Source organism: Oculina patagonica, chromosome 1, assembly GCF_052425735.1.
Source record: "Oculina patagonica isolate OP01 chromosome 1, crgOcupat, whole genome shotgun sequence".
NCBI classification, from domain to species: Eukaryota; Metazoa; Cnidaria; class Anthozoa; order Scleractinia; family Oculinidae; genus Oculina; species Oculina patagonica.
Genome location: NC_135758.1, coordinates 47528145 through 47555619, shown reverse-complemented (window position 1 = coordinate 47555619; position 27475 = coordinate 47528145). Strand labels below are relative to the sequence as shown.

The 27475-nt window shown below is 37.3% G+C and overlaps 5 protein-coding genes across 5 annotated transcripts in view; 3 read left to right on the top strand and 2 right to left on the bottom strand.

The window, feature by feature from the left end:
* The first annotated feature begins 4651 nt into the window (after window positions 1-4651).
* LOC144635080 (uncharacterized) lies at window positions 4652-6613 on the top strand. The gene is made up of 4 exons (XM_078494163.1): window positions 4652-5624; window positions 5754-5887; window positions 6240-6380; window positions 6477-6613. Exons 1-4 carry the CDS (start codon window positions 5273-5275, stop codon window positions 6603-6605), a joined length of 756 nt encoding a protein of 251 aa, XP_078350289.1. The 5' UTR covers window positions 4652-5272; the 3' UTR covers window positions 6606-6613.
* On the bottom strand, window positions 6352-12202 carry LOC144635204 (uncharacterized). Its single transcript, XM_078494289.1, has 2 exons — window positions 11992-12202; window positions 6352-6897 (listed from the first exon to the last, which is right to left on the bottom strand). Exons 1-2 carry the CDS (start codon window positions 12185-12187, stop codon window positions 6641-6643), a joined length of 453 nt encoding a protein of 150 aa, XP_078350415.1. The 5' UTR covers window positions 12188-12202; the 3' UTR covers window positions 6352-6640.
* A 1278-nt stretch (window positions 12203-13480) lies between these two features.
* LOC144634928 (acyl-coenzyme A diphosphatase NUDT19-like) lies at window positions 13481-18424 on the bottom strand. The gene is made up of 6 exons (XM_078493986.1): window positions 18246-18424; window positions 17193-17536; window positions 16500-16659; window positions 15389-15480; window positions 15158-15260; window positions 13481-14248 (listed from the first exon to the last, which is right to left on the bottom strand). Exons 1-6 carry the CDS (start codon window positions 18372-18374, stop codon window positions 13970-13972), a joined length of 1107 nt encoding a protein of 368 aa, XP_078350112.1. The 5' UTR covers window positions 18375-18424; the 3' UTR covers window positions 13481-13969.
* Window positions 18425-18469: 45 nt separating this feature from the next.
* On the top strand, window positions 18470-20245 carry LOC144635246 (small ribosomal subunit protein mS33-like). The gene is made up of 4 exons (XM_078494349.1): window positions 18470-18641; window positions 18871-19006; window positions 19493-19553; window positions 19814-20245. The coding sequence occupies exons 1-4, from the start codon at window positions 18562-18564 to the stop codon at window positions 19843-19845; spliced, it is 309 nt and encodes a 102-aa protein (XP_078350475.1). The 5' UTR covers window positions 18470-18561; the 3' UTR covers window positions 19846-20245.
* A 596-nt stretch (window positions 20246-20841) lies between these two features.
* Window positions 20842-27475, top strand: part of LOC144634682 (uncharacterized) — a 48518-nt gene continuing 41884 nt past the window's right edge. The window contains exons 1-8 of the mRNA XM_078493717.1: window positions 20842-21460; window positions 22557-22717; window positions 23018-23290; window positions 24143-24329; window positions 24695-24888; window positions 25017-25148; window positions 26078-26306; window positions 26623-26729. Coding sequence (XP_078349843.1) covers window positions 21301-21460; window positions 22557-22717; window positions 23018-23290; window positions 24143-24329; window positions 24695-24888; window positions 25017-25148; window positions 26078-26306; window positions 26623-26729 — 1443 coding nt within the window. The 5' untranslated portion in view covers window positions 20842-21300. The remainder of the gene's footprint in view (window positions 21461-22556; window positions 22718-23017; window positions 23291-24142; window positions 24330-24694; window positions 24889-25016; window positions 25149-26077; window positions 26307-26622; window positions 26730-27475) is intronic.

Here is a 27475-nt window from a genome sequence, read left to right as displayed (position 1 = left end):
GTGGGGAAAATGGCAACGAAAGCGCGCAGGGGACACTGGGAAGGGAAAACTGCGCTCCCCTAATTTTCATTTTTTTTATTGCCTTTCCCCCTGAAGGGGCCCGTTTCAATGTTAATGTATTTGCACACATTAGTTAAAATCGGAAGCAGTTCCTTCGGTAGTTTCACGCGTGACACGCATAACGGTAATGCACTATGCGTTACCTTCACGCGTGAGGTCGTGTTGCAGGGACATACCGCAGCAACATGCAGCAGGGACAAAATTATGCACTGTTCACACGAGAGAACATTTAACAGGAGCGTAGACATGTAGCGGGGAAAATAAATTACGTATAAATAGTAATGAAGAATGTTAAAGTACCAAACTCCTCATTAAAAAAAAAGAAAAACGAACGTTTCGTGCTTAGCCCTTATTTATTCAATGGGGTGCCACGCAACTTCCGAAGTTACGTAATGTTCACTCAAAAACTACATGATCATCTATGGAATCGCCAGGATAGTATTTTTAACTGTCCAATTGGATCTACCGGCCAGTTTGTTGATTTCACATCTCAGCTTCGGGCCGTTAAACTCAAGCTAACTGCGCCATGTGGTTTTATCAAGACAAGCAAAGCACTTTGCAAGGCTTCCAAGCGAGGATTCACATGCCTCGTAATACCTGGGCATGACCCGCCTCTGGACATAACAATATTTGACGATATTGCCACTAATCCAGGGCCTGTACTATCTCAAAGCTTGGATTTTGACTTCGCCGTCGGTGAAGCCGTGTCATCAAATCTGCATAATGATCGTCAACAAAGTACTTTGATTACTTCGAAGATTTCATATACTTATAACCGTTTATTCAACATACGCGCATCATGTCATCTCAAACCGTCTATGTCTACTATAAAAGCGTTGAAGGATTGTGGAATCTTGAAATATAGAGGGAAGAGAGCCGGTCGTAGGAGAATTAAATCTGTAGTTCCATCTCACAGTATTTGCTCGGAACCGGTGTTTTCAAGTTCACCGCGTCCCAGGGGTATGAACATAAACAACTTGGTCATTGTTCCTCGACAGCCTCTACAAACACCAGCTAGCATACGCGATGGGCGAGATCATGTCAGATTTTGTTGTCTGAATGCACAATCTCTCAGGAACAAGTCGGCTGACTTTCTGTGCTATGCTTCTACAAGTGGAGCGGATATTTTTGCAGTTACGGAGACATGGTTTTCTCATCGTGACATTGCCCATCGAATAGAAGCAACACCTCCTGGATTCAAAATGGTTGATCATTCTCGTGTCGGCCGCACTGGTGGTGGAACAGCGCTAATAATCAGAGACTCTCTGCATGTGAAGAAAGTGGATGCTAGCGAGAAAGCGTCATTTGAATACTCGGAATGGATTGTGGATTGCGGATCTAGTAAACTTAGAATCATGATTATTTATCGTGCACCATATTCTTCAGAACATCCAATTACAACAGGCAAATTCTTTGAAGAATTCACTTCATATCTGGAATCAATAATTATGTCATCTGAGCCATTATTAATCACTGGCGACTTTAATATTCATGTTGACGTTTTTGGTGACGCTGATCGTGCACGACTGTTAGAGTTGTTGGAGTCTATGGGTTTACAACAGCACGTTGATAAACCGACCCACATGTCAGGCCATACACTGGATCTTGTGATTACAAGGGACGTAGACGAGCTAATATCAACCGCTCCTGTTGTGGATTATCTCTTCTCTGACCACATCACTGTGATCTGTGATCTTATAATTAAGAAACCATCGTTTAATGTCAAAGAGATATCCTACCGCAAAATTAAAGGTATTGACATTGAATTGTTTTCACATGATGTGCGGTGTTCGGCCCTTATTCAAGACAGTCCTGATAATCTTGATGATCTGGTAAATCTGTACAACACAACACTATCCGAGATACTGGATTGTCACGCACCACTGGTAACAAAAACCATCAAAGTCAGACCTCTGGTACCATGGTATGATGATAATATCAAGGATGCTAGGAGAGAGCGACGGAGGGCTGAACGCAGATGGCGCCGCACAAGAAATTCGTCTGATCTAACTAATTTCAAAGCAAAAAAGAACTATGCTACTTATCTTATGAATGTGGCACGGAAAAAATTTTACACCGACTTCATTAATGAAAACAGCTCAAATCAACGTGATCTCTTCAATGCCACTAGAAAATTGTTGAAGCAGGAGAATGAAGTTTTGTTTCCGCCTCTCAAAGATAAGCTGCAACTGGCAAATGAGATGGGTGAATTTTTTGTCAAAAAGATCTGTGATATTCACTCGAAGTTGGATAAAATGACGGAAGTCTTACCTAGCAACGACTCTGATTCTCTTACTAACCCTAGTAAGACTGCTGCTGTTACCATGGAAACATTTTCGCAACTTACAGAATGTAATGTACGTGATCTAGTGCTCAGTTCTGCGAAGAAAACGTGCATGCTCGATCCTATCCCAACGCCTCTTGTTGTAAACTGTTTGGATGTTTTACTTCCGGTCCTGACAAAGATCATCAACACATCTATTATGACTGGTCAATTTGCTGACGAATGGAAGTGTGCACTGGTGAATCCAATCTTAAAAAAGGCTGGCCTTGACTTGTTGTACAAGAATTACAGACCCATTAGTAATCTTTAGTATGTTTCTAAGTTAACAGAAAGGGCTGTATACAATCAGACGCATGGACACATGCTTCAGAACCACATCTACCCAGTTTTACAGTCATCATATCGTGCAGGCCATAGTACTGAAACTGCTTTGTTGAAGGTCATGAATGACATCATGCTTGGTATGAACTCAAAATGTGTCACGCTTCTTGTATTGTTAGATCTTAGTGCAGCGTTTGACACTGTTAATCACAAGACACTCATCAATCGGTTGCAAAACAAAGTCGGCTTACAGGGAACAGTCCTGAACTGGTTCAAATCATATCTGTCCAACAGAAGTCAGCGGATATCCATCAGTGGTACACTTTCTAAATGCTTCAACTTGGACTGCGGGGTACCTCAGGGCTCTTGTTTAGGACCTCTTCTATTCATTATCTACTCATCTCAGCTGTTTGACGTTATAGAAAAGCACCTACCATGCGTCCATTGCTTTGCAGACGACACTCAACTTTATTTATGCTTTAAACCGGACAGCCAAGTCAGTCAAGATGTTGCAATGAGGGCCATGGAAAGTTGCATTGCAGATATTCGAAGTTGGATGATTAGTGATAGACTTCTACTAAATGATGACAAAACTGAGATGTTATTAATTGGAACTCAGTATCAGCTAAATAAGTTAGCTTGCGACGGCTGTTTACACGTTGGTGATAATGACATAAGGTCTGTCGCCTGTGCTAGAAATTTGGGAGTCTGGTTTGATGAAAAAATGTCCATGTCTACACATATCAGCAAGGCATGCAGTAGTGCGTTCTCATTTACATAATATAAGGAGAATTAAGAAATATCTATCTGTTGATAGTCTACGTACAATTGTTCATGCTTTTATTACCTCTCGACTGGATTATTGTAATAGCTTAATGTATGGACTGCCAAATCTTCAAATTTCCAAACTACAGCGTGTTCAAAATGCCGCTGCAAGACTAATTATGGACATACCAAAGTACTCACATATAACTCCAGCCCTCTTCGAGCTTTATTGGCTTCCTGTTGCTCATCGAATTAAGTTTAAGATTTTAATTCTTACCTTTAAATCAATTTATGGTCTTGCGCCATCTTATCTTATTGATTTAGTGAAAGTTAAGCAAGCGAGCTCATACTCGCTACGCTCAAATAGTAGCCTATTATTAGAAGTTCCACGGGAGACAATGCGCCCTACACTTGGCGGCAGGTCCTTCATTTCATCGGCACCCGCTTTATGGAACAGTTTGCCTGCCGACCTGCGTCTTATTGCGACACTTGGTGTTTTTAAAAGTAAACTTAAGACATTTTTATTTAGATCAGCATTTTAATGTATCTTTTTAAATTTTTATCACATTTTATCTTTAGGTTTTAGTTGTTTTATGTATATGTATTCTTTTTATTGTTTTTAATGAAATTACTGTAAAGCGCTTTTGATCACCACATGTAAAAAGCGCTATATAAATTTTTAAATTATTATTATTATTATTATTATTATTATTATTATTATTATTATTATTATTAAACGAACAGGAGTGCTTTATCCACAGGTAGCCCAAGCTCGATATATTTAACAATTAGATTATGAGCTCGAGATTTCTATCGTGTAATAGTTGATGAGGGCGAAGCCCGAATCAACTATCACACATAGAAATCGAGAGCGAATAATCTAATTGTTTTAGTATAAATCTACTAGACGTTCAAAACTTAACAACAAGACAGGCTCTTGTTTTTATTGAATAGTGATGTAAATAAGTCACACAACACGCGGATAATTGACAACTGCACCACATTGCATTGGCTTCTGTGTGCGCGTTTGCATTTCATTCACGATTTATTGAAACCGTTGTATGTCCGAAACTGAAGGAAAAGCCAAGTTTCTTATTGTAAAATGACGATTGAAAGATGTACTGACGTACAAGGGCCCATGGAAGTCAAGTTTTCTTTAAATTCGAAAACGTAAAAGATTAAAAAAAGTTAAGCGAGTTGTTCGCAAGGAAGAAACCACATTGCACTGTTAAGCTTCTGTGTGCGTCTTTGTATTTCATTCACGATTTATTTAAACCGTCGCTTGCTCGAAATTGAACTAAAAGCCAGATTTTCATTGTAAAATGACAATTTAAAGATAGACTGACTTACAAAGGCCCTTTGGAAGTCAAGTTGTTTTAAATGTTGGAAACGTGAACGATAAGAAATTTATGAAAAGTTGAACGAGTCGCCCGCAACCTTAAATTCGCTTTCAATTTTGTTGTTTTATTTAAGTCTTATTAATGCATTAAAAAACTTGCAGGTCGAATCTGTTTAGCCTTTCTTTTACTGCTCCTCGATGGGACGATGAAACTGTGTTAGTTTGCAAAGACATTTTAAACTTTATTTCCACAAAATGTCTCGGTGAAACGCATCTTTGAATGTTATAAAATTATAGATTCGCCCGCTTTTTAAAGCGTAAATGAATATTAATTGCTTTTCTTACCGTGTAAAATCTTCATTTCATATTTCGGTACAGTCTTTATCTTCTCCAACATCGCCTGGAATAGTAAATAATCCAAATCCTTCTTTACGGTCAATTTAAAAGCGAAAAAGCGGCGACCCTGGGTAGTCGGTTTAAAATTCATCGTGAGGCGTGACAACATGGAAGACATGGAAGAAAACACAGTAGACGTTTGCCTGCGTGTCTTGAAGGCAGGAAAGAAAACCTCGCACGATACGTATCACATTCGAAACGTTCCTGTGAGTAACAGTGTAGCTCAACTAAAAGCATACTTATTGCAGAGATGCAAGGAGGAACTCAAGCCAGCAACTGATTGTAATTTTAGCTTCGGCTACATCGGAGAAGCAAACAAGAAGTACTCAATAACTTCGGAAATTCAACTTGCAGAGGCGCTGTCCTTGGAGAAGAGGGGTATGGTTACCTTGTGGGTGGATCCCCATGTATCAAAAACAGAACACTCACGGGCTCAAACAATGGGGAAGAAGAGAAAAGGTAAATCAATATTGGAATGAACACCATTTGTTTAATCTCGGCTTTATTACTCGAAAAGAGGGTTGAAAATCAGGCACATCCGCTTGTTTAATTCAGGAAGCTGTTTTTACAATTTCTTGTTTTGTCTAGCTAACCCCGGTCCTAGTTCTCAGAATCTGACGGATGATGAGGAGGATCGGTCTAGCTACGAAGCACGCCTGTCAAGGTTGCGACAGGAGCATAAAATACCAGAGTTTAAGCTGCGATGTTGGGCCAGGATGTTGGTAAGGAACTTTAAATTCCCCGTCTGTTAAACATTCTCAGTGGGAAGAATACGATGTTCGGCTAGTTTTAAAAGTATTTCATCATTTGTCTCAATTTTTTATTCGAAACTTTGTGAAAATCGTGTTCTTCACTATTTTTCTTTTCAAACTACGCGCCATGTGAATTAGCATTTAACTCACGGACTCCACGTGCATACATCTTTAATTATGCCGCTATTCAAAATTTTACCCGGTTGAAAATTAAAAAAAAAAAACCTATGTCGAAAATCGTACAGCAGTGAAATAAAATAATTAACTCAGTATCTGAATACAACTCAGTGTTAACTTTTTATTTATTTATTTTTTTGCACAGGTTAACGGGACTCATGACAGCGAAGAAGAACCACCAGACTTGCCATTTTTTTCAGGGAGGTCGAAAAAGTGTGGAGGCAAACTACCAAATACAAGCCGCGATCGTGAGCCTGAGCAATCCACAAATAGCGCTGAGAGTAAGGTACGCAAATAACATAAAAAAGCCCATGCTAGTTATGTCGTGCATGTTAACATGTTTTATTGAACATCACGTTCTTGTGCCGTTTTGTTTTTGCAGATCCGAATTCGAAGTGTAATATTAAAGCAGTTAAAAGACTTGAAGGAGTTACAAGATGACGGCGTACTCTCCCAAGACGAGTTCGTGAGCCAAAAAGAAAAGCTAGTAACAGAGCTGAACGAACTCTAATTTGTAACTGGAAAATGTCGAATGAATGTGTTTCATTAAAAATATTCCGCGTGCTGAATATAGTTTCTGACTTCTTCGTCTGTAACTTGAAGGAACGCCTCTTCAACCATCAATTCAGGATCACAGCAAAATTGCCACGCTGCATCATTTTCTCTGATCCAGTTTTTAGCTTGCGCGAAAAGCTCTTCTATTGGCATAAAATCGGGGCTATATGGTGGCAAGAAGATAATCATAGCTCCAATCGCGTGAATAGCGTCCATAGGTGCCTGCGAGTGGTGAATCGCCGCATTATCTACAAGAATCATAAAAACAAAAATTCATGAACGCCCTTTTTGTTTTGGATTTTAATTTAAACAACACTTTTTTTTTTTTTTTTGTATTTTGTTTGTTTATTGTTTTACTACATAAAATTACAGCAAAAAAAGAAATGTACAGCACAAAAAAAGGAAAATACAGTTATTTACGGAAAAAAAAAAAAAGGTTACAAATTTTCGAGTTTACAGAACATACAATTTAACATAGCTAATTTAAATTACAAAGTGACAGGTTACAAAATAACAGGGTTTACAAAGGCCAACAACTTAGGTATATTACAGCAGTCTGATATGTAATTTGCAGGATAATTTAAAAAATAGTGACAACAACTTATCAAGGAGAGATAAGTGGGAGTAGAGGTTCCCACTTTTCATAATGAAAACCAACTTTATTATTTTCTCTCGCAATAGAACGTTCTATATAATATGTATTCTTAATTTTTTCTGTTAAAAGCAGAATAGATAATGCAGTTTTGTTTAGTTTACAACGATACAGAAAGTATTTGCTTTCCAGGATAATGTAATTTGTCAAGTTATTGTGAGTTTTTACGTCTTGGTTTCCGAAAAAGATATCTTTTATGTGTAGAGGTCTGCTCCACTTCAGCCTGTTTTTCTCCGAAAGTAGAGCATACTTCACTCCAAAAAACTTGAACTCTCGGGCAGAGGAAAAGAAAATGTTCTATGGTTTCTATATCATTTTCGCAGAAATGACATAGAGGAGATTCAATTTTCTTAAACTTAAAGAGCATGTCATTTGTATATAAGATTCTATTAAGTATCTTATACTGAAATTCCCGCAGTTTTGTGCTTAGTGTTGCTCTTATAGGTGTTAGATAAATTTTGTTCCATTCTAATTGAGACTCTTCGGTGTTAAAGCTTTCTTCATATTTCTTCCTAGCAGTAGGTTTTGTGCAAACTTTTGAGACGAATTTATTATAAAGCGATTTCGACTGAACGTTTTCAAGTGGGATTATATTACTTTCGTAAATTATATTAAAAGAATTAGGCTCGAAGGGAGAGGTGAGATGCGCTATAGATGATTTACTACCATTTAACAGGTTCCGCCATACCAGAGGCATGGCGTCCAGCATACTAATCAATAAATACATGTCGCTGGGGGATAGAATAGATCTCAGAGGCTCCGTGTTGAAAACTAGCAACCCTGCACCGTCGTAAAGGTCGCCAATCTTGTTTAGACCCACACTACTTATCCTTCGGTTATATACTGAATTTTTGCCAATGCAAATAAACCTATTATTCCAGAGGATCTGATTCGCAACATCCTTTGTTGTACTGGGATTGTTTTCTTTTAATGAGGACCAGGTTTGGATACATTCTTTATAAAACTCTGGAACAGCAACTGGTAATTTTCTATAATCAAAGTTACAGTGAAACAAAAACTTGCCCCCAACGTTCTTCAAATAGAAATTAAGAAAAAATTTCCAGCTTGCTGGGTAGTTGTCCAAATATTTCTTGATACACAATATTCTCTGCGTTGAAATCATAGATGCAATATCTGGCATTGTCAAACCTCCTTCCTCAATGGAGTTTATCAAGGCTGCCCGCTTTACTTTGTCTTTACCCTTCCAAATAAAAGAATAAAGTAACTCATTGATTTTTTTGACAAAATCAGATTTTTTACACGAGACCAAAGCAACACGATAAAGGATTTTCGGTATGGCAAAGGATTTGATCACTTGAATCCTTCCAATCAACGTAAGACCTCTCCAAGACCAACTTTGTAGCAGTTCTTTTAAAGATTTCTCGATAGATTCAAAATTTTTTTCATAAAAACGGTTATGATTATATGTAAAATGTACCCCCAGAATTTTGACAATACTGCTTATCTCATTCACGCCTACATCCGTTGGTTCTAGCGTCATATTTCCCAGGGGCATTACCTCCGTCTTTTCATGATTCATTTTTAATCCTGAATAACTTGTGAATTGTTCTACGGTGTTGATTAGATGAGAGAATGAAGCTGTGTCGCGCACGAACGTTGTCATGTCATCGGCAAAGATCACTAACTTAATCTCATTACCGTCAACCTTAATGCCTCTTATTTGTTCGTTGTTTCGGATGTTAATTGCTAATAATTCGAGGGCTATTATGAAAAGATATGGTGACAGAGGGTCACCTTGGCGTACACCTCGTTTAAGTTGGAAAAAAGGTGTGGCAAAACCATTATTAAAAACGCAACTCGATATATTCTTATAAAAAGTCTTAATCCATGCAATAAGGGAATCACCAAAACCAAACGCTTCTAAAGAATGAAATAAGAAATTCAAATTCAATGAATCGAAAGCTTTTTCAAAATCAATTGCAGTCAGAATAGCATCATAGTTTTTTATTTGGGTGAAGTCAAAGATGTCGTTAATGGTGCGGACAGCATCAAATATGTTTCGTCCTTTGACGAAAGCACTTTGGTCGTAATGAATTATGCTCGGAAGCACTTTCTCTAGCCTCATAGCGATGGCTTTAGAGCCTATCTTAACATCGACATTTACCAATGATATAGGTCGCCAATTTTTTATTCTTCTTCTGTCCTTTCCTTTCTTCTCTATTAATGTGATTGCAGCTTGTTTTTGAGTTGTTGATAGTTCCCCGCAACGATAAGAGTAGTTGAGAGAATTAACCCAGGACTTCACCAATTTCAGACCAAAATACTTTGTAGAATTCTGCCGATAGCCCATCGTTTCCTGGTGTTTTATTATTTTTAAATGCAGATAAAGCCTTATAACATTCTGTTTGGGTCAGCTCTCCTTCACAGATGTCACGCATTGGAACAGATAACTTAGGAATTTGATCATGATTATTCAAAAAGGGGCAAGATGTCTGATCGATCTCCACCTCTGTCTTTTCATCGTATAAATTAGAATAGAAGGAATATATTTCATTAAGGATTATACTTGGATTTGTGCTTTCTTGTTCGTCTGTCAGTAATAGCTTTCTTAGACAGGTTTTTGTCTTTTTACAATTTTCTAGATTTAAGAAATATTTAGTGTTTCGCTCACCTTTTTCGAACCATGTTGCACGGGAACGAATGATTAGCCCTTTCACAATATAGTCATATTCTCTTTCATATTCGCTTTTGGCTGTTTCTAACTTTTGCATATTTTCGTTAGATGGTTCTTCAGCAGTTTTTTCCTCGCACATTTTTAATGTCTCTTCAATGTTTTTCAGTTTTTCTCTCTTTTCACGCGCTTTTTGTTTACTATAAGAGATGCTTTCCCTACGAATATTATATTTTATCCAGTCCCATACTATTCGGTAATCTGTGCAAAAATTAATTTCGCTCAACCAGACGGGAATATTTTCTCTTATCAGTTCAACGTATGTCGAGTCTTCAAAAAGGCTATTATTTATTTTCCAAAAAGAAGGGCCATGATTCTGAGTGTCTAAAGAATTAATTTCGATAACAACTGCCGAATGATCAGTTCTCACCGCAGGTACGATTTCTATTTTAGCGACATCATCTTGAAGTGACTCCGGAATGAACCAATAATCAAGCCGTCGTTGAATAAGTGGTGTTTTTTGTCTCCAAGTGAACCTTCTGCACTCGGGGTTTTGGACTCTCCAAATGTCAATTAAGTCATTTTCTATTAAAATTTCTTCCAGCGCTTTAACCGAGTCTTTTAAAACAGGATTGCCACCAGAGCAGTCTTTAGATGGATCTAGAGTGACATTAAAGTCACCTCCGATTATGATTTTACATTGCTCATAGCGTTCGTCACTGTTAATGAGATCAGAAAGTTTGCGAAAAAATGATGTTTGTTCAGTTGAAGTGTTAGGTGCATATATATTGACTAAAAGAAACAATTGGTCTTGAATAATGGCTTCAAGACAAAGGAATCTTCCTTCCTCATCTGATTGGACTGATTTTAGTGTGAAATCGAGCGTGTTTCGTACAAGTATGGCGACCCCACGACTATGCACAGTGCCGTGCGCGAAATAAGTTTCGCCTCGCCACTGGGATTTCCATTGATTTTCTATTTCTTTTGTGCTTTAAGTCTCCTGAAGAAAGCAAATATCTGCATTCTTTTGAGTTAACCAATTGTAAATTGTTTTCCTTTTCTCGAAAGTGCGAATTCCACGAACGTTCAGCGAGATAGCTTTGAATTGTATATTTGTTGTCATTATTCCAGCTTATAATTATTTAAATTTGCGTTTCCTCGAAAGTTGTTGTGTTCAAAAAGCGTAATAAAACTATTGACTGACATAATGGCCCATATAAAAACAAATACAACAGAAAAAAACATTCTACTACTTAAAATAAGAAAAAATATGAATCACAGCCAGTAAAGTACTGTTAAAGCTGTGTCGACCGGATCCAAGCAATAGTTAACAAAGCGCAATCTGTATGGATTAGTGCGACCCCCGGCCCTTATAATTAAGTGCGTAAATTAAATAAGCATTAATAGCTTCTTATAAATGATGTTTACCTTACATTTAAGTGCAAATGTTCCGCTTGAAAGTATAGAAAAATGTCTTAAAGTTCTCCACATCGTCCTAGTTTAGGAATCCAGCTCTTCGATGTCAAAGGGTTTGCCAACCGGCCAGAACTTTCCACCTATGTACAGCTTATCTGGCTCGGCCTTACTGAACACTGCGTGAACCTTATGCTGCCTTGCTTTCTTTAAAGTGGCCATCTGTGCTTTTCTCCTCGTGACGATCTCCCGTGGTAGATCTCTGTACATCTGAAAGTCGGTGTCACGAAGGCGAAAACCCAATGAAAGAATCTTGTCACCGAATCCTTGGCTCTAAGGAATTTAGCGAGGATTGCTCTCGGCCTTGTGCTTTCACTGGTATTCTTTCCGACACGGTGAACTCTCTGTATTTCAACTGTTCCCGCTTCCATGAAACCGAGCTCTCGTTCAAGGAAGCCGCGAATAATTTCTTCGGTGTCTTCTCTTTCATCTTCTTCGGGAATGTTTACGAACTTGATAGTTTCGCGACGCGAGTATGCCTCCAAGTATAAATCTTTCGTTTTTAGCTGTTCTTGAAGCGCAGCTAATTCTTCCTGTTTTTTCCTGAGTTGAAGTAATTAAACAACACTTTGAAACGTTCCTTACCTAATATTACCACCGATCGCGGATTCAATCCATTAAATGGAAGCAAATTAGGACAAAGCTTATTCGTCACAAAATCTAGAAACGTCGCGGCATTAACATTTCCCTCGTAGATACCAAGGTCTATGATCCCGTCAGTACAAAGGACGGGAACGGCAGTAATACGCGGACCCCAGTTCTGAAAGAACTTTTTTACCATTGCTCTTTTTCCAATGGGGCTGCGTCCAGAGGCTCGGGAAATTCAACGTGCAAACATTTGCTCGGAAGATAACTCTTGCTTCTTCGGACCTTTGAAGTGCAATTTTGCTGAGCTATGAAGAGAACAGAGTAAATTTCAGGTTATATGAATGTTTCGTAAGCCGTGAAAACCAATTCAAAAGCACTTTAATACAAACAAACCTTTTTTCGACTAAAACGATTTCGTCTCAGATAGTAGAAAATGCTTGCCAATGCTAACTCCGATCCCGTTTGGGAATAAACATCATGAGCCACTTCTGAAAGCGTCTTTTCAGGGTGTTCTAGCACTGCTTCAAAAATCAAAAATTCCACGTGCGGGTGCATGGCCACACTGTTTATGGGTCTTCCAATTGTGTTCGCTTTGACTGTACCGTAATTTAACACTTTCGACACATAACGCTCGATAGTTCTTGGGCACATTTGCAAAACCGCTGCCACTTCATCCAATTCATATCCCAAGATTTCTTTCATCCAAATGGCTCGCCATCGTAGGTCCTCGCTGAACGGGCGAGGCATGGCTGGTTTTGATGGGTTTATTTATAAAATATCCCACATAACCTTGCGGTCCTGGCTTTTAGATTTGAGCTTTGATCCGACAACGTTAATTGAAATAGCTGTATATAGAGAGGAAGGCAATGGAACTATAACTCACTGGAATCGCGCTAAATGGGCTAAAAAAACACACAGCACACAAGGGGAACAGCAAAGGAGCTAAGGTGAGTGATTTTTATTGTAATTCAACGGTTATTGTTCGTTCTTTTCGGTCATTTTATTTCCCCATACAAATCCTTATAAATATGCAAATCGATCGAATTACGAAACAATGCAAAGGTCATCTTTATTGTACTCATATATCGAGCTTGGGCTACCTGTGCTTTATCAACTTTAAACACGAGGCGCAGCCGAGTGTTTTAGACTTGATAAAGCACGAACTGCGAGTTTAGTGAATGGCTTCAAGAACCTCTGATGTAGAACTTTTCATTATTGCAAGAAAATTGGACATAAAATCAAGCCGTGTCTTTAAAAGACACTCATTAAACATTAATGTCCTTTGTATTTTCTTAATGATTTATTAATGAGTTTTTTAATAATAAATAATGTGCCTGTAGTCTACTGGGGCATGTTGTATCGTTACTTCCCCCATACCAGCTATGCATGGCATATCACCCAAAACAAGTTTTCTTTTTAAAAACCACTGGCATCAGCCTGATCAGCCGCTTATGCTTTTAGTCAGACTAAAAAGCAGGTAGAAGGCTCACAAAGACAAAAAAATCTTTATTCAAACAATATGCTTCTTCCTGTCTTGAAAAGGGCCAAAAGTATGGAACACATGTATGGAACTACATTAGTAAAGATAAGAAGTCAACCTTTTTTAGAAAATTTAAAGATCTAAAAAAAGAATTTCTGTGCAAATATTAATGCTGCTTTGTTTTCTGATTTTCCTAAGGTAATGAGTTTGTTGTTTTCGTTTTTTTCTATGACTTATTTGCTGCTTAAAGCTTGATTTATTCATCTCATTTGAGTTTTAATTACTAGCATAACTGTAGTTTTTGTATCACTTGATTTGTAAAATTTATTTGATTTTTATTTTCAGCTAGATATGAGTGCATGTTCGTGTTGTGTTTTATGTTTTTGTTTTTCCCACCCAAATATTTTAATTTACTCCCTGTATAAAGGTTAATAATAACGTTGTTGTTGTTGTTACAAAAAGGACTGGATATTTTAAAATTCTGCTCCACAGCAGTTAAAGATGCGACTCGTGCAACTCTCTGGCAAGTTCCTGAATTCTAGCTGGATCAACCACTGGTGAACACTGTCCGTGAGGAAGTTGAACATTGCACATTAAATTGAATGCAGTGCCAGACTGAAGAGCTACTCTGTTAAAATTCTTTCCTTCCGAGTTTAACTGTGCTACTGTCTTTGAATGTTCCAAAACTGGAATTTGTCCAGTACTGCTGTGGGACAATTCCTCCACAACTCTGTGATATAATGATGGATAAAGGTCATCATGTCGAAATACAGCCTGCAAAAAGGAGATCCTGATTACTATTATGTAATAACAACTTGGTTACATGCTTCTGCAACTTGGTTAGCATCTTTGGTGTAAGGTTAGGGCTGTAGCTCACGCCCTCTGCACGCATTGCTTGCCGTTCCCATGATAGTCATGGTAGCATCATAGGCCTGCAAGGTGTGCAGAGAGCTAAAACCACACACCTTCTGTATGTATTGTGTGCCTATAATGTTAGTCAATGAATAAACAGCTACATTGAGTTACAAAAGTCCTTGTGACAGTTGGTTGAAAGAATACTTAATTTAACATCCCCATTTGTTCACTTGAAATCCAGTGCAGCTTGTTAATCACTCCCCCTCCCCCTTTTCAATGTTGAACACAGGTAAGTCTTGCAGACAGTAAATCCAACATTGTTTTAGGGGGAAAGGGGTAATATCTAAGGAGTGAGGAATAAAATTTGTCCAAGGTACTAAAAAAGTGCCAAGTGTCTCAATACTTTTGGTGCTCATTGTAGCTTCATAGGCTTGTAAGGGGTGAAAAGAGCTAAGGCAGCATGCCCACTGTATGCCTTTGACAGAGCAGGAGTCAATTTTCACAGCAACTGTATTTTTCACACATGAAAAATGCCATTTTTGAGATATGACAGTAGTTCAATTTTTGAGTGTTTGCAAACTTTCCTTATTCATATTGATCCAATCACAGATTATGCTAAGAAAACGCAATATTGAATGGGACAGGAAAAGAGTCATAAATATTGTAATCTGGTCATTTTGTTTTATTTTTAAATTTAATAAAAGGTGCACTAAAATGCGATAAACAATTTAGTGTCAAGTGAATAACTTCTGATTTGTTTACAGGGCACTTTACACTTTGTAGTGCCATATGTTTGGTTTACTGTGGCAGTGAATATAAATTTCTCACCAAATTCCCATCAGTACACTTCAATACAATAGTGAGCCATTGCTCACATCCTAGAGAGGCACGTCCTTCCTGAAAAGACTGGAAATCTGCCCACTTTGGAAATCTAAATAAAATGTATAACCGTTAACATTATTAGGTTGAATAAAATGATTGGAATAAATTCTTTAAAAGTGCTTCTACAAAGAAAAAAAAAATGCACAAAAGACAGCAATTCAACAAACACAGGCTCACCGGCAAAATCTTAACATCTCATAAGCCTGAGGCATTCCAAGCTTGATCTGTCGCGCCCTAAATTTTGAAGCTCCTTCTGCAGGAGTTAGCCACTAAAGTTAAAAGACATCATAATATAATTTGTCACCATCATCATTATTAATAATAATAAAGATAATAATAATAATAATAATTAAATAATAATTAAATAATAATGATAATATGGATATGATCACATGCATTAATTAATAACCAAAAATACCTAACCTATTGTCAACAACACCAAAAATAACATTTAAGGTGATTCCACTGAATTGCATTGCGCATCCTTGCTGCGCATAAGTTTTTGTGTCATTTAGAGTGCACACGAGCGCGCGCACACAGAACACTACAAACTTTCCCTCAGGCTGAGCTTGGAAGGGAAATTAATGATCATTTTCTTTTAAACGAGTACTATTTTTGAATGTATTAATTTAAATGTCATACAGTTGTCTACAATACAGCATGATTTAAAGAAGAGTTTAAAATTCTACATTGAGATATTTTTATTTGAATGTCGTGAAAAACATGTTTTTACATGTAGGTAGTGCTTATTATGTGTGCATGAAGCAAAATCTTCAATTTCTTTCATCAGCTTTATTCCTCTTCAATGAGAATAGTTTATAATATAAGATCTAAGTCTATTTTTTGAACTAGACTAATATTTTAATGCAAGTCAAGTTATTTTTTCCTAGAAACGATAGTTCCCTATTCAGATTACCAGTACTACGGATCCTAATATTAACTGAGTCCCGGGTCATATAGTTACTATTATTACCAGTAATAATGGCCATCCATTTTGCACAAAAACTAGCGTGGTGACCCCCATTTTTTATTTCATTTTTGTGAGGCTCATAACGTAATTGTAACCTGGACCAAGTTTTAGAAAATTTTTGATACTCCTTCTATTTCCGTCAGTGGAATCACCGTAATAGAACAAAGTATCATTCATGATAATTAGTCCACAACAAAGATACAAGATATCAATATAATTATATGTTTCTGCACACAGAGAAACACTGTGAATTGACACACCTTGTCTGTGCAAGGCTATATGTACATGCAAAAAGATAACAATTCTCAAGGTAATCACCTGTGAGTGAGTCATCTCTTTGTCATCATGAAGGACTGCAGGTTCTTTGTCAAGAAAGCAAGTGTAAAACAAGGTGTCATAACGTCTTGCCATGGCAGCTGGTGTCAGCCAGTTAGACCACTCGCTGAGAGACCACACATCAGGCACACACTCAAATTGTCTGTTAAAAATGTGTATATTATATGCTACTCACACTTATCTCAGTTCATTAAGGTGCCTATCTGAAGCAGATACCTGTATAAGAATTATATCATTTCTTACAATTCAGCCATTGTTTGTTAATCAAATTATGCTGGAGAGTGTTGCTATCTGAAACATGTATTGTGGCATAGTGGCAGTAACAAGATTTAGCTGTTTGGAAAACTGGTATCAGTGCCCAGCATGGTGACAAACATGTCAAGACTGTGGGGGATTGAAACCTCTTTGGTAAATACAAGGTTTAAACTGTGTGTTAGTTCATGTAATTAACACTCTTTCTGAAAGGTGATCCTATTTAAGACAATAAAATAAATACAACGCATTTGACTACATTTCGCAGATCCTATTTTTAATTAGCAAGAAAACTACGTATTGTAAGGAAATAGGAGATTCATCTTGAGGTTTTTTCAGACAATCAAGCAACACCGAAACTTTAACACAAGATTTCACAAGTAAATGTCCTGTTTGTTTCTACAAACAAATTTGACCATATACCTGCACATTGCAATAAACTTGGTTGCATCTGCATAAACCTCTTTCCTCCAACTTTGAATGTCGTCTGTGCTTAGATTGCTCTGCAGTTCATTTGAGAAACTTTTCAGTAAGAGGACTCCAGATTCCTCAAATGTCTCTCTTATTGCACAAATTCTAAATGCAATGTCATTTGGTATATCTGTTGGTAAAGATTTCTTCAGCACAGGTGGACGAGGGCCTTGAACATTAACAAGGGATGTGAAGTCTTTACCAAACTTGGCAAATGATTGTTTAAACAGTTCCATCCAGTCATTTGAAAAGTCAGCTTTGTCAATCACACCACCAGGGAAAACATACATGCTTGGCTTTTGTGAGGAATAAAAATGAAATTAATCCTTAGTGTCTTGAATTACTAATGAGTGTGCACAATAGTATACAGTGTATGGATGCAGGAGACTGATTCTGGATAGTTTGAGCATCTGGCTTCCAGCATCTGACTTCTCAACAAAGTTTTATATGAGAAAAGTTGCCCCAAGGTCAAAACCTTCTGCTTTTATATACATGTACCATGTTAAGCAAAATGACTCAGTCACAACATTTTAGCCAAATTGCAGGGGTCTCGTCGACTCCAATTTTTCTTTGATGCCTTTGCGGAGTCTCGATTTCTTTTGCAAGGCTAAAAAGGTCTTGGGCAGAAAAGATATCAGTCTCGCCGTCTTGTAAAGTGGCGCATAACCATTCAACACCCCTAGTTTTTTTCAACTATTCAACTTGTGAAATCCCTACTGTTTTATGGGAAAGATTTCCACGCAGCTCCATAAATTTATTAAGCATACAGTTCTTTGATTATTGGGCTGTGGGGATCTTCTTGGAAAAGCTAAGATCTTCTGCTGTTTCAATATACCGGTATATTTAGATATTTAGTCGATATAAATCTATTTCTGCAAGTGAAATGTAATGAGTTATAATTAAGCGAATTAATTAGAAAAGGTACCCCTTCGACCCTCCCCGGCCAATAATTATTTTTTAACAGGGAGCTCCCTCAGTGTACACATATAAATTAAAAAGGCTCACCATAAACGCACTTTTGGCCCCTCTTTCGAGCAATAAGACCCTGTAGTCGAAGTAACTCTTAAGTTGGCTGTTTCTAGCAACCAAAATTAAAGTGGCCGCATCACGTATCATGGGCTTTACAGCATTCATTTTAAAGCTTTACATTTCTCTTCACCCCTTCAGTGGCGGACATGTTGGATTTGATCGCCGGGCCACCAAGCTCTCGCCCCAGGCTTACTCTTTTCATAAAAAATGGCTGCCGCAAAAGAATGATATTCGATCGATCACCACTTTGTAGTTAATTTTCCATGAAAAGTATTGAAAAGTTTACGTCAAGATGAGTGCAACCTACGCAAGAAAGATGGCTCTATTAAGAGCAAGGATATTCGGCGAGTTGACACGCCAAGTGACCCCAAAGTAAGATTACAACTTGTGACATTTAGACAGCATGCAGCAGTCAACCGCTTTCCTTTCAGTTCGTGTACTTCTCGTTCCTGGGATCTGATCTGTTGCTTACACAGGAGCCTTTTGTTTGTATAACGCCTCTCGGTGGACTAAGTTACAATTCACCATTTTTCTCAAAATCCTAAAGTTTCCAGGCTAAATTAATTTTAATCATGGTATTCAATCTTCTGTGTTCGTGTAGATCATACAAAATTGTGGAGCATTTTGCCAAGCAGCCCCTTGGAGGAGAGATAAATTCCTACTACCCCCCTCTAAGGAAGTTCCAGACCCTGCTTTTTAGATTGAGGCTTTTTGGATTATATTACGATGAACATTTGGTAAGTTGTTTTGTTACAGAATAGCATAGCAAACACTTCTGATCATGTCAGTGCATGTTGTGCTACTTGTAGATAAGCATACAAAGATTTTCAAGAACACAAGAAAAAACCTCTATTATAGAGGAGCGTGAAGTATAACTGAGTGCTCCTTGCACTTTTCAAACATGAAGCATTCTGAAAAACCTCCTAGTGGTTAACAATATACAGCAGGCAAGTTTCCTATTTCCTTTACAGAGACAGAGACTCTGACAGAGACTATGTGCATTATAACTTGATAAAACACGCGTATCCTTTGAAGTGCAAGGTGATCACACATTTAACACTTTTCGCTCGCTTTGTTGGGAACATCTGGGACTGGCAAGAAAAGTGAATAATCCCTGATCTGAAATTAACTCCTCACAATTGACTCTGAGACATCAAAAGGCTAGTTTTCATTATGGACAAATTTGCCACTCTAAAATTCATATATATTTACATATTTTATAGAATTTCCAAGAAGAGATGGCAGCAAGGCGAAAGGAGAGGGGCAAAGGTCCACCAAAGAAAGGTGAGTGATATATTCACCTTAAAAGTATTATCTATCAGTCAGAATGCTAAACCAAAATAAGTTAATACTGGTAAATAAATAAACAAAAGACATCAAACTAGTTTGATTTGTATTATCTTTGTTCCAGATTTGTACGTATTGCCTAGGAAAAATACCGATCAAACTAGTTTAACACGGTTATTTTGTTTTTCTTGTTATTGGGCTTTAAAGAATGTTAAAAGCTCTTCATAAGTCAGACTTCTAACCATTACTTTCTACAGGTGAAGGCAAGAGGGCAAAAAAGAAGAAATAAAGGATGCCTCAAGATTTTCCAAGCAGTGGATTGTGGATTTTTTCAACTGCAAGTAGCCTGTGACCCCAGCTGTTCAGTAAGCTATGAAGCAGTGCAAGGAATGACGAGTGATGAGGGTTAGTTGCTAGGACTACCGTAGCCTCTGTTGTCACTCATCACTGTTTGCACTGCTCCCTAGTGAAATGTCACTGAATGCCTGGAAGAGGCTTACCCATCAGTGATCAAAACAACGTACATTACACAAGCTGTGACTGGCATTCCTTGAGTCTGGAGCAACGTCTTTAAAATAGCTGATCAGAAACATGTATATAAGTGAATGTGTGATCAGTCTGTCAAGCTGAACTGAATTTGTCCAGATTAAAGTTTTTCCAACTGTATTTAATAAATAAGAATTCAGCAAGCAAGTTAGTCCCTTTCTTTCGTTATACCAATGAAGCTGAAACTCTTCATCAAAGTACTACTACAAGTCACTCCTGCACCACTGTAAGCGGAATCAGATCATTTTTGTTAACCCATAACCAGATCTGGATGAGGGGGATCTGATCACTGGTTAGCTATCTGCAGGCGAGGGTGTTTTGTGTATTCCTAACAAAATTTATATAAAAATAATGTATTGCATATTCCTCATAAATGTAAAAGTTATGGTTTATTGCTTATGCTAAAAGCCCCCTACTTGTGCTCATTCGATTAAAAATCGGTATGCATGGTTCCAGAAAATATCTATATCCATATCCACCCTATGGAAGGTCATTGGAAATTCCAAGGGGGACTCAAAAGCTAAATTTTTTAAAGCACAGCATGAAGTTAAACTGGAGTTTCTGCTGGAACAAGTAGCCAGAAAATTAAGACCCAAAATTTTCTAAGAAATAAGTACCTCCCTATAGTTTGTCTCCGTTTAGACGTGGTCACTCTCCCTCCGACTCCCCAGACAGGACAGCTGTGATACAGTCTACCGCTGGTATGTTTATCGGGCTCAACTGAAACTTGTTTCTTTCGAAGAACTCTTCGAATATCTTCGAAGTAATAGTAGTTTGTGGATGATTGTTGTGAGTGAAAAGATAATTGATCATTATTCTGGCAAAGGTGTTGCGTTGAACATTCTACGGCGAGATTTCTGATTACATTTGAAAATCCTGCGCGCCGACCGAGTCACTGCTGTATAGTACGAGGTTTCTGGTACGAGTCATTGCTCACTTGACGCGCTCCGCAAATGAATATTTTATTCTCTCTCGCTTGTTTACATCGCCTTGGATCTAGCTTGATCGATTGGATGCAGGTTTACTTGGAATTCTAGTGAATAACTTCCGAGAAGTACGTGTCTTAAGTATAAAATTCAAGATCTACATTTAGTATGCTGATTTTGTGTTTCGGAACAAGAAAGCCACCCGTTGAATTTTGACAGTTACTTGGTAACGTGGTGTATTTTAGCGTTGTTTTTGTACGGATATAAGCACAATGGCGTCTGTTTCAAAGTCTTCTAGAAGTCGGAAACTACCTTCTCCAAGAAACAAAGAGTTGCCAACGAATAGTGGCGGAATTTCCAGCAAGTATTTGAGCTCAAGAGGAGCACAAAATGAAATGGAGCTAGACAACACTGGTGTACTTGATGAGCTTGGTGCGTATAGTACGACTTTTTGAAAGCTTTTATAATGATCAGCAATTGTTTACTTATGTGAATACTTGTTGGCTTTATGCTTTCAGAAAGTCTCATTTTTTTCCTAATAACTCCAATTAATTTGCATAACTTGCAGGTAGTAATTAATACTTTTTTACATTATCCTTTTTACAGGATAATGTAGAAAATAATGGTAAATTAAATGTTACTATCAATCAAACGTCTTCGAGTTTAGAGTGATGTTTTGAAAGTTCTCAAAATTGCTTGGCCCTTAAGGCAAATATTGCAAAATTATTTGTGAGAACTTAAGAAACATCACTCATACCTGTATGAGAAGGTTGTGTTTGTACTTCTATTTAATTTCAGAATTCTTTTTAATTCTTCTGCCAACTCTTAAAATCTCTGGAATACTTTGGGTACTTTTGAGTTGTAAATAAAAGCTACTAGTGCAAAGGCGAAAACCACAAAATAAAACCATCTTTTAAATAACTGAAAGAAAAATATTAGCATAGTGAAACTTTTTTAGTATGAGCAATGAAGAGAGCCACAGAGAGCTACTAGTGAAAAGTGGGATATTCCATGGTGTACCACAAGAAATTGTTATGCAACTATTTTATACCATGCCATAGAATATAAGCTTACTTAATTTCACCGGGACAAAAGATTGCAGTGCATTTTGGGAAGGTTGAATACTGTGGAATATACAATGGCTTTTCTAATTGGCTGAATTTTCTATGGCATGGTATAAAAGGCCATGTCACAGATAACTTATTAACCTCGTCCGTTCTGTTATTACAGGGCAATATCATACCTCAGCCTTGATGTATTGACTCGCTACTGCTCAGTCAATGCATCAAGGTCCGGTCTGAGGTTCCCCTGTAATGACCTCAGTCTCGGTTAATAAGTAAAATAAAAGTGCATATAAATTACTTCATGCATATTGTCACAACCAGTTGCTTTAGTACACTACAGGCATACATGTGTATTCTGTCAACTCCAAATCTGTTTGTATCACTCTTAAAGGTAATAGTTGCACACCATAAATAAGGTAATTTAAACTTACCGGTACATGTATTAATGTTTGATGAACATTCAGATCCAGATGAACCTCCAACTAGGGATGTCACAAGTCCGTCCAAGTCTGGTGTGGCTTACTTAACAGAGACGTTGATCAGGAGGTTAACTAAAGAGGAGAACATTGCTCAAATAACAACTCTACATGTAACTTTAGGAAAAGACCTTAACAAGAAAATTAAGGTGATTAAATTCAAGTCCTGTCCAGTTAGTTCTATAATTTGTAACCATATAAAACTTCAAACAAGTAGTAGTAGTAGTTTTTCTTATTCATGGAATGCTCATGATTCCTTGCTTTTGCAAGGATGAGCATTTGTAAAATTCTATCCAATTCAGCCTTGTTTATGCTGTAATTTTAAAGCTTCCATAAACTATCTATCTATCTCTCTGCAAGCTTTGTTATCACTTTAGAAACTGCAAAAAATAACTGTTTTCTCACTTAGTATAAACTTAATAAGTTTCTTTTTTTTTGCTTTTTTGTAGTATATCGAAAACCTGGAGAATCTGAGAAAGCTTCTTTACTTAAACTTAAACAACCACATGATTGAGAAGATTGAAAAACTGGATCATTTAACACAGCTAAGGGAACTTCACTTAGCCAACAACTGCATCCCAAAGATAGAAGGCCTTGACTGTCTTGTGCACCTTACTGTGCTGAATCTTAATGGGAACTTGATTGAAACTCTGCCTGCTCCTGTTTTCAAGAAACTCAAGGAACTCCAGGCCTTTCACATTGCGCATAACAAGCTTGGGAGTGTAAGTACTAATTATCTATTTCTGATTCAAATCAGTTTATACTGAGTATTGTTAATTATTATATATAATTTCTTTTCAGACCTATAATGCTAGATCATCAATCTTTCTGTACACTTTTCAGACCTATAATGCTAGATCATCAATCTTTCTGCACACTTTGCAGACCTATGATTCTAGATTATCTTTCTCTCTGCACACATTGCAGTCCTATAATGCTAGATATTTATCTCTCTGCACTCATTGCAGACCAAAGATGCTAACTTATTTATCTCTCAGCACCAATTGCAGACCTATGATACAGATCACCTATCTCTCTGCACACATTGCAGACCTATGATACTAGATTCTCCATCTCTCTGTGCACATTGCAGACCTATGATACAGATCATCTATCTCCCTGCACACATTGCAGACCTATGATACTGGATTCTCTATCTTTCTGTACACATTGTAGACCTATGATACATATCATCAATCTCTCTGCACACATTGCAGACCTATGATACTAAATTGTCTATCTTTTCGCACACATTGCAGACCTATGATACAAGATCATCTATCTCTCTGCACACATTGCAGTTCTATAATACTAGATCACTTTTCTCTCTGTACACATTGCAGACCTATGATACTAGATTCTTTATCTCTCTGTACACATTGCAGACCTATGATACTAGATTCTCTATCTGTACACATTGCAGACTTTTGATACTGGATCATCTAGCTCTCTGCACATAATTATGTGGGCTTCTGATGCTTACTGAAAATAAAGCCTTTTAAAATCAGACTGCAATAAAAGTTTGTGAACTACATGATTGTTAATCAAACGTTTGTAATCAATCGATGCTTTAGCACATCGAGGTAACCAAACTGAGGCCTCTGCAAGATCTGAGTAATTTTTCAATGGACGGCAATCCTATGGCAAGCCTGGAACACAGTCAGCTGTTTGTCATCTTTCAGTTGAGATCTCTGAATTGTTTGGATGGGAAACAGATTTCTGAGGAATTGAGGCAGATGGCTGACAAACGGTTTGCTCAAGGTAGTTGTTTACTGTTAAATATGTTTCAAGTCAAGCAACATTGTATCTGCGAGCGGGTCTTACTTTCCATATTTGTAAATTGCATGAGTAATTTCTTATACTTGCAGGGAAAATCCCAATTTCTCAAACCTCCACGGGAAATCCAGATTGATTCACAAAATTGGGGGGTAAAAATTGCAATGTTTGATCGAGTGACCCAAATGCAAGGGAAATGGCTTTTGGTTCAGAAAATTGAATGTTTCGGAAATCAGGATTCCAGTGTACATTTTAGATATCGTATAACATGATCCTGCTTATTTAATAATTAAAAGTTATTACAGTATTTACTAATAATAATTTATGTCTAAATCCTGTGTACTATGCAGAGGAGGTTAGAAGATTGGAGGGTGAAATAAATCGCCAGAAAAAGGAGTATGAGGTATTACTGGAAGAGAATTGTCAGGCCTTGGAGGAGTTACAACAGCTGAAAAAGCTGAGTTCTCAACAGCAAACACAAAGTTTGGAACAGTTTGACAAGATCAAAGAACTTCACCGACAACTAGAAGCGAAAGAAGAACTGGTAAATAAATATGTCTACGCAGCTGACATGTTGATTTGAATTGTGGAAGCATTAAGTTTCAATTTCCAAAATTGTTGATAAATGCAGGTAAACTTTTAGTGACTCATTTTTTTGTTTCTTGTTATCAGCTGGCAAGCAAGACATCAGAACTTTCCAAGGCTTGTAATAAGCAGTTTAAATTGGAGCAGGAACTTGCTTTTTACAAGTTGGATGCCAAGTTTGAACATCTTGGAATGTTGCCGCCACCTGATGGAGTGGAGGTATGTCTGTTTGTTGTATGAACCTTCATCAGCAAGAAGGTTCAATTGATCTTGGATGTTCAAGTTGATCTTAAGATTTTTTAAACCTGGTGTATTTGGCAATTTGAAATCAGGAATTTGCAGTTTTCAATTATAATAACATGTAATAATCATTAGAATTATTGTTCTTTTTTTAGATCAGCTGCCATCCTAATAAGTAGCACTCCCAATACAGTCTAGTTCTATCCCACACACTAGTACATGTACTGTTCACTGAAAAGCGTAAAGTACAATACAGTACTCTAAATAATACTTTATTAGCAATACTTTATTACAATACTTAATTATTGGACCAGTCTGAAAGCTCCATTACTAAGATTGGGTATGTTACAGGTCAAATTTTTCAACCTAGGTTATTTTTTTTAACCTAGTTTATTTTTTTATACTAGGTTGATAAGTAGAAAATTAAAATTTAAGCACCTCCCCTCCCTCACCATCCTTACTTACCCTCCCCTACCATCTGCTGTTATACCACCCCCCAAGTAGCATCATCTAATTCTTTTTCTTTTCTTTTTACTAACCTGCACTGGATTTGAACTCTCGACCTTCAGATTTGCTGTCCAACCCCTTATCCACTTTGCCACATAGGAAATGTTGGGTGACTCACTATTCTTTTAAAAAATATATGACTCCAATCCAAACCCTAACCCTAATAATAACCATAAATTTTACCCAGGTTGAAAAAATAACCTAGGTTAAAAAAAAATTAACCTGAATTTAAATTTGACCTGTAACAGGTACATAACGTGCTCATATGGTTAGTTATAATTTTTAGTCTACTCATTCATCCGGTCTTAAAGGTTTTTACTGAGAGTGGGTACATTACTTGCTCACATGGTTGGCTATTTCGTAGTATACTCATTCATTTGTTATTCTTGTTCTAAATGTAGTTTGAAGATGAAGAAGAAGATGAAAGCGCTTACATTGGAAAAGCAAGGTTTAAACCTAACAAATTTAGCAGGAAATCTAATATTGTGGGTGGTGCACAGCATGCTCAAATGACGTCATTAGGTTCAAGGCCGAGTGATAAGTACGATGAGCAGAACAGACAGGCTCAACAGGAAATACATGATTCACTGATCCTTGATTTACAAGACAAGGAAAGGGCAATTCAGCAAGGTAAATACTTATTAAATAAGTTTGTACATGTGAGTAAAAATTGGATTTGTAAAAAAACCTTGTAGAATTTAATATAGTTTGTATGAACTTCCTTGATTCGTCTTAGTCGTTTCCCGCATTAAGGAGTCTTTTGTTATCTGTAAGTCACCTACCAAGCTGCATTCTCTTACTGCATTTTTTATGCCATAACATGGTAAGCCTTGCACCCAGGTGTCTGCCAAGATGATGCTGGTTACAGAGAAATAAACTCTTTAACACAAACTCATTGAAAAACAATAATAATGATGAAGCTAACTGTTAAAAATTTGCTTTGCAGCTGAAGATGTTCTTGCCCAGCTAACTGACCAGTTAACCAGAAGAAAAGCTCAGCTGCAAGATGCTGCAGATAAACTTGCACAAATACAACAAGCTATTGATGATCAGGTAAACAAGCCTTTTGCAACAGCTGGTCACGTGACCAACTTTCTGTAAATGTAGAAGGAACACTCTTTGGAAATAGTTTTTTATTTGAAATAGAGCATATAGAAACTATAAGCTACATGTAGCATGCAAATTAAGGCTTAAAGTTCAAAAAGGGTAATTTTATGGCCATTTGAAATACCGGTTATAAGGATTTGTATAAGAGGAAGAATAAGCCTTGCAATTCATTCATGCTTTAGTACTATTCCTTTCAAATCCTTTTAGTCCGGGAGCTAGGAGCACAGAAATGATGTTTTGCACTTAAAGAGTACTGAAAAAGTTTGACAACGTTCGGATTTCAATAGATTAAAACCTCCTCTTTCACGCTAGGTAGTTTGTGGTTTCAAATTGTGGTATACGTTTTGAGTTATAGCTATGTTTTTGTCAGTCGGTACAGGTCCAACAAGGTCTCACATGAGAACGAGGCTAAATTGCCACTCAATTTATTCATTAGAAACTTATTCAATAAGAAAATAAATGTTATCCAGATAACTGATAGGACTCTATGAAAGTCGATTTTATGGAAATCACCACCGCTTGCAAAGAAATCACATGATATATGTTCTCGTTTTGTGTAACGTGACACGGCATCTTTATTCTTTGTTACATAGGAACAGAAACTTTTCGCTCACATTCATCTGCAAACTGTTTGCTCTTTCAATTTGCTCTTCCACACTTAAGAAAGGCAGTATTTTTAAAATTCATCACTT

Excerpts from the sequence above, each read along its gene's own strand:
- LOC144635204 (XM_078494289.1), bottom strand. The coding sequence starts at position 12,187 with ATGGTAAAAAAGTTCTTTCAGAACTGGGGTCCGCGTATTACTGCCGTT. Across the intron at positions 6,898-11,991 it reads GCGATCGGTGGTAATATTAG|ATAATGCGGCGATTCACCAC; the intron begins GTAAGGAACGTT and ends TGATTCTTGTAG.
- LOC144635080 (XM_078494163.1), top strand. The coding sequence starts at position 5,273 with ATGGAAGACATGGAAGAAAACACAGTAGACGTTTGCCTGCGTGTCTTG. Across the intron at positions 5,625-5,753 it reads AATGGGGAAGAAGAGAAAAG|CTAACCCCGGTCCTAGTTCT; the intron begins GTAAATCAATAT and ends TGTTTTGTCTAG. Across the intron at positions 5,888-6,239 it reads GATGTTGGGCCAGGATGTTG|GTTAACGGGACTCATGACAG; the intron begins GTAAGGAACTTT and ends TTTTTTGCACAG.
- LOC144634928 (XM_078493986.1), bottom strand. The coding sequence starts at position 18,374 with ATGAATGCTGTAAAGCCCATGATACGTGATGCGGCCACTTTAATTTTG. Across the intron at positions 16,660-17,192 it reads AAGTTTATTGCAATGTGCAG|ACAATTTGAGTGTGTGCCTG; the intron begins GTATATGGTCAA and ends CATTTTTAACAG. Across the intron at positions 14,249-15,157 it reads AGTGTACTGATGGGAATTTG|GCTGTATTTCGACATGATGA; the intron begins GTGAGAAATTTA and ends TCCTTTTTGCAG.
- LOC144635246 (XM_078494349.1), top strand. The coding sequence starts at position 18,562 with ATGAGTGCAACCTACGCAAGAAAGATGGCTCTATTAAGAGCAAGGATA. Across the intron at positions 19,007-19,492 it reads TATATTACGATGAACATTTG|AATTTCCAAGAAGAGATGGC; the intron begins GTAAGTTGTTTT and ends CATATTTTATAG. Across the intron at positions 19,554-19,813 it reads CAAAGGTCCACCAAAGAAAG|GTGAAGGCAAGAGGGCAAAA; the intron begins GTGAGTGATATA and ends TACTTTCTACAG.